This window comes from Cervus canadensis, chromosome Y (genome assembly GCF_019320065.1).
Source record: "Cervus canadensis isolate Bull #8, Minnesota chromosome Y, ASM1932006v1, whole genome shotgun sequence".
NCBI classification, from domain to species: Eukaryota; Metazoa; Chordata; class Mammalia; order Artiodactyla; family Cervidae; genus Cervus; species Cervus canadensis.
In genome coordinates, this window is record NC_057420.1 from 3,877,512 (window position 1) to 3,879,078 (window position 1,567).

The 1,567-nt window shown below is 49.0% G+C and overlaps 1 protein-coding gene across 1 annotated transcript; it reads left to right on the forward strand.

The window, feature by feature from the left end:
- Positions 1-427: 427 nt before the first annotated feature.
- Positions 428-1,350, forward strand: LOC122436464 (izumo sperm-egg fusion protein 4-like). The gene has a single exon (XM_043460258.1). The coding sequence runs from the start codon at positions 449-451 to the stop codon at positions 1,088-1,090; it is 642 nt and encodes a 213-aa protein (XP_043316193.1). The 5' UTR covers positions 428-448; the 3' UTR covers positions 1,091-1,350.
- The last annotated feature ends 217 nt before the right edge of the window (positions 1,351-1,567 follow it).

Sequence of the window (1,567 nt, forward strand, 5' to 3'; positions counted from 1 at the left end):
TTCCACTGAAAGTGCTGGCTTCAGTTTGGAGCTTGATTTCCATGTAGACATGGAAACTTTTTAATTCTCTTTTAATGTTCTTTGGTGTCAGGAGTTCATCAATGACCTAAAGATCTGGCATTGACCTCGTGGCATCTGGGTTTGGATACTAGGTTACAGTAGCATCAGAAATTCTGCATCCACAGAACAAAAGATAAAACCCAATGTTGATGATGAAGCAGTTCTCCAAAAATAGCCAAAGAGATTCAGAGTTATATGGAGCAGAGCAAAGTGAGGAAAGAGATAGAGGTTTCTAGGAGTCGAAAAGGGACAGTAAAAAAGCGAGAGCCCAATCAGCTCAGGAATTAAATCTAAAAGTGAAAATAGATTTTAATGATAAAATTTCTAAAAGTATAAGGAGTGGCGCGGGAGGCGCCGTCGGTTGGTCGGCGGCGGGCGGGGGCGGGCCATGGCCCTGCTGCTGTGCCTGGGCCTGACAGCAGCGCTGGCCCGCGGCTGCTTGCACTGCCATGGTAACTTCTCGGATAAGTTTTCCTTCTACCGCCATCACGTGAACCTCAAGTCCTGGTGGGTGGGCGACATCCCCGTGTCGGGCTTGCTGCTCAGCGACTGGAGCCAGGACACAATGAAGGAGCTGCACCTGGCCATCCCCGCGGAGATCACCCGGGAGAAGCCGAACCAAGTGGCGGCCGCCGTGTACCAGAGGATGGATCAACTGTACCAGGGAAAGATGTACTTCCCGGGGTATTTCCCCAACGAGCTGCGAGCTATCTTCCGGGAGCAAGTTCACCTCATCCAGAATGCCATCATCGAAAGCCGCATCGACTGTCAGCGTCACTGTGGCATCTTCCAGTACGAGACTATCTCCTGCACCAACTGCACGGATTCGCATGTCGTCTGCTTTGGCTACAACTGCGAGTCGTCAGCACAGTGGGAGACAGCAGTGCAGGGCCTCCTCCAGTACATAAATAAGTGGCACAAAATGGACACCAATACGAGCTTGATATCACCAAGCTTCACGTGTCTGGAGCCCCCACACCTGGCCAACCTGACTCTGGAAAACGCCTCCGAGTGCCTGACGCAGCACTGAGGGCGGCCGGGCCGGCCAGACCCGTCCCGCCGTGGTGCAGGGCCAGAACCCCACTGGACCGTCTTGGCCAGACCCTGTGGAACAGGCCTACTGCTGCCTGGGGGCCCCACTCGCCTTGGAGCCCGGGGCCGGGCCAGGCCGGGGCCGGGAGGAGGGGATGGGAGATAGATGATTTTGTACATAGTGCAGCATAGATGCAGGCAGGATCGCAGCCATGTGATGGAATGATTAAATATCCCTGATGTTTCTCAAAAAAAAAAAAAAAAAAAAAAACAACATTTTTAAAAAAAAAAAAGTTTTGAAAAGCAAAGGCTAATAACCTAGAATAGAATTAAACTAGTATAAATACTGGCAAAAAGATAGAAGCCAAAATAATTCTCAAACTTATAATATAGTATATAGAAATGAAAGTAAAGGGAATAATAAGGAACAAAAAAAAATGTTTATAGAAAAACAAACAAACAAAAAAAACAAACA

What these genes read in the sequence shown, in the direction of transcription:
- LOC122436464 (XM_043460258.1), top strand. Translation starts at nt 449, where the DNA reads ATGGCCCTGCTGCTGTGCCTGGGCCTGACAGCAGCGCTGGCCCGCGGC.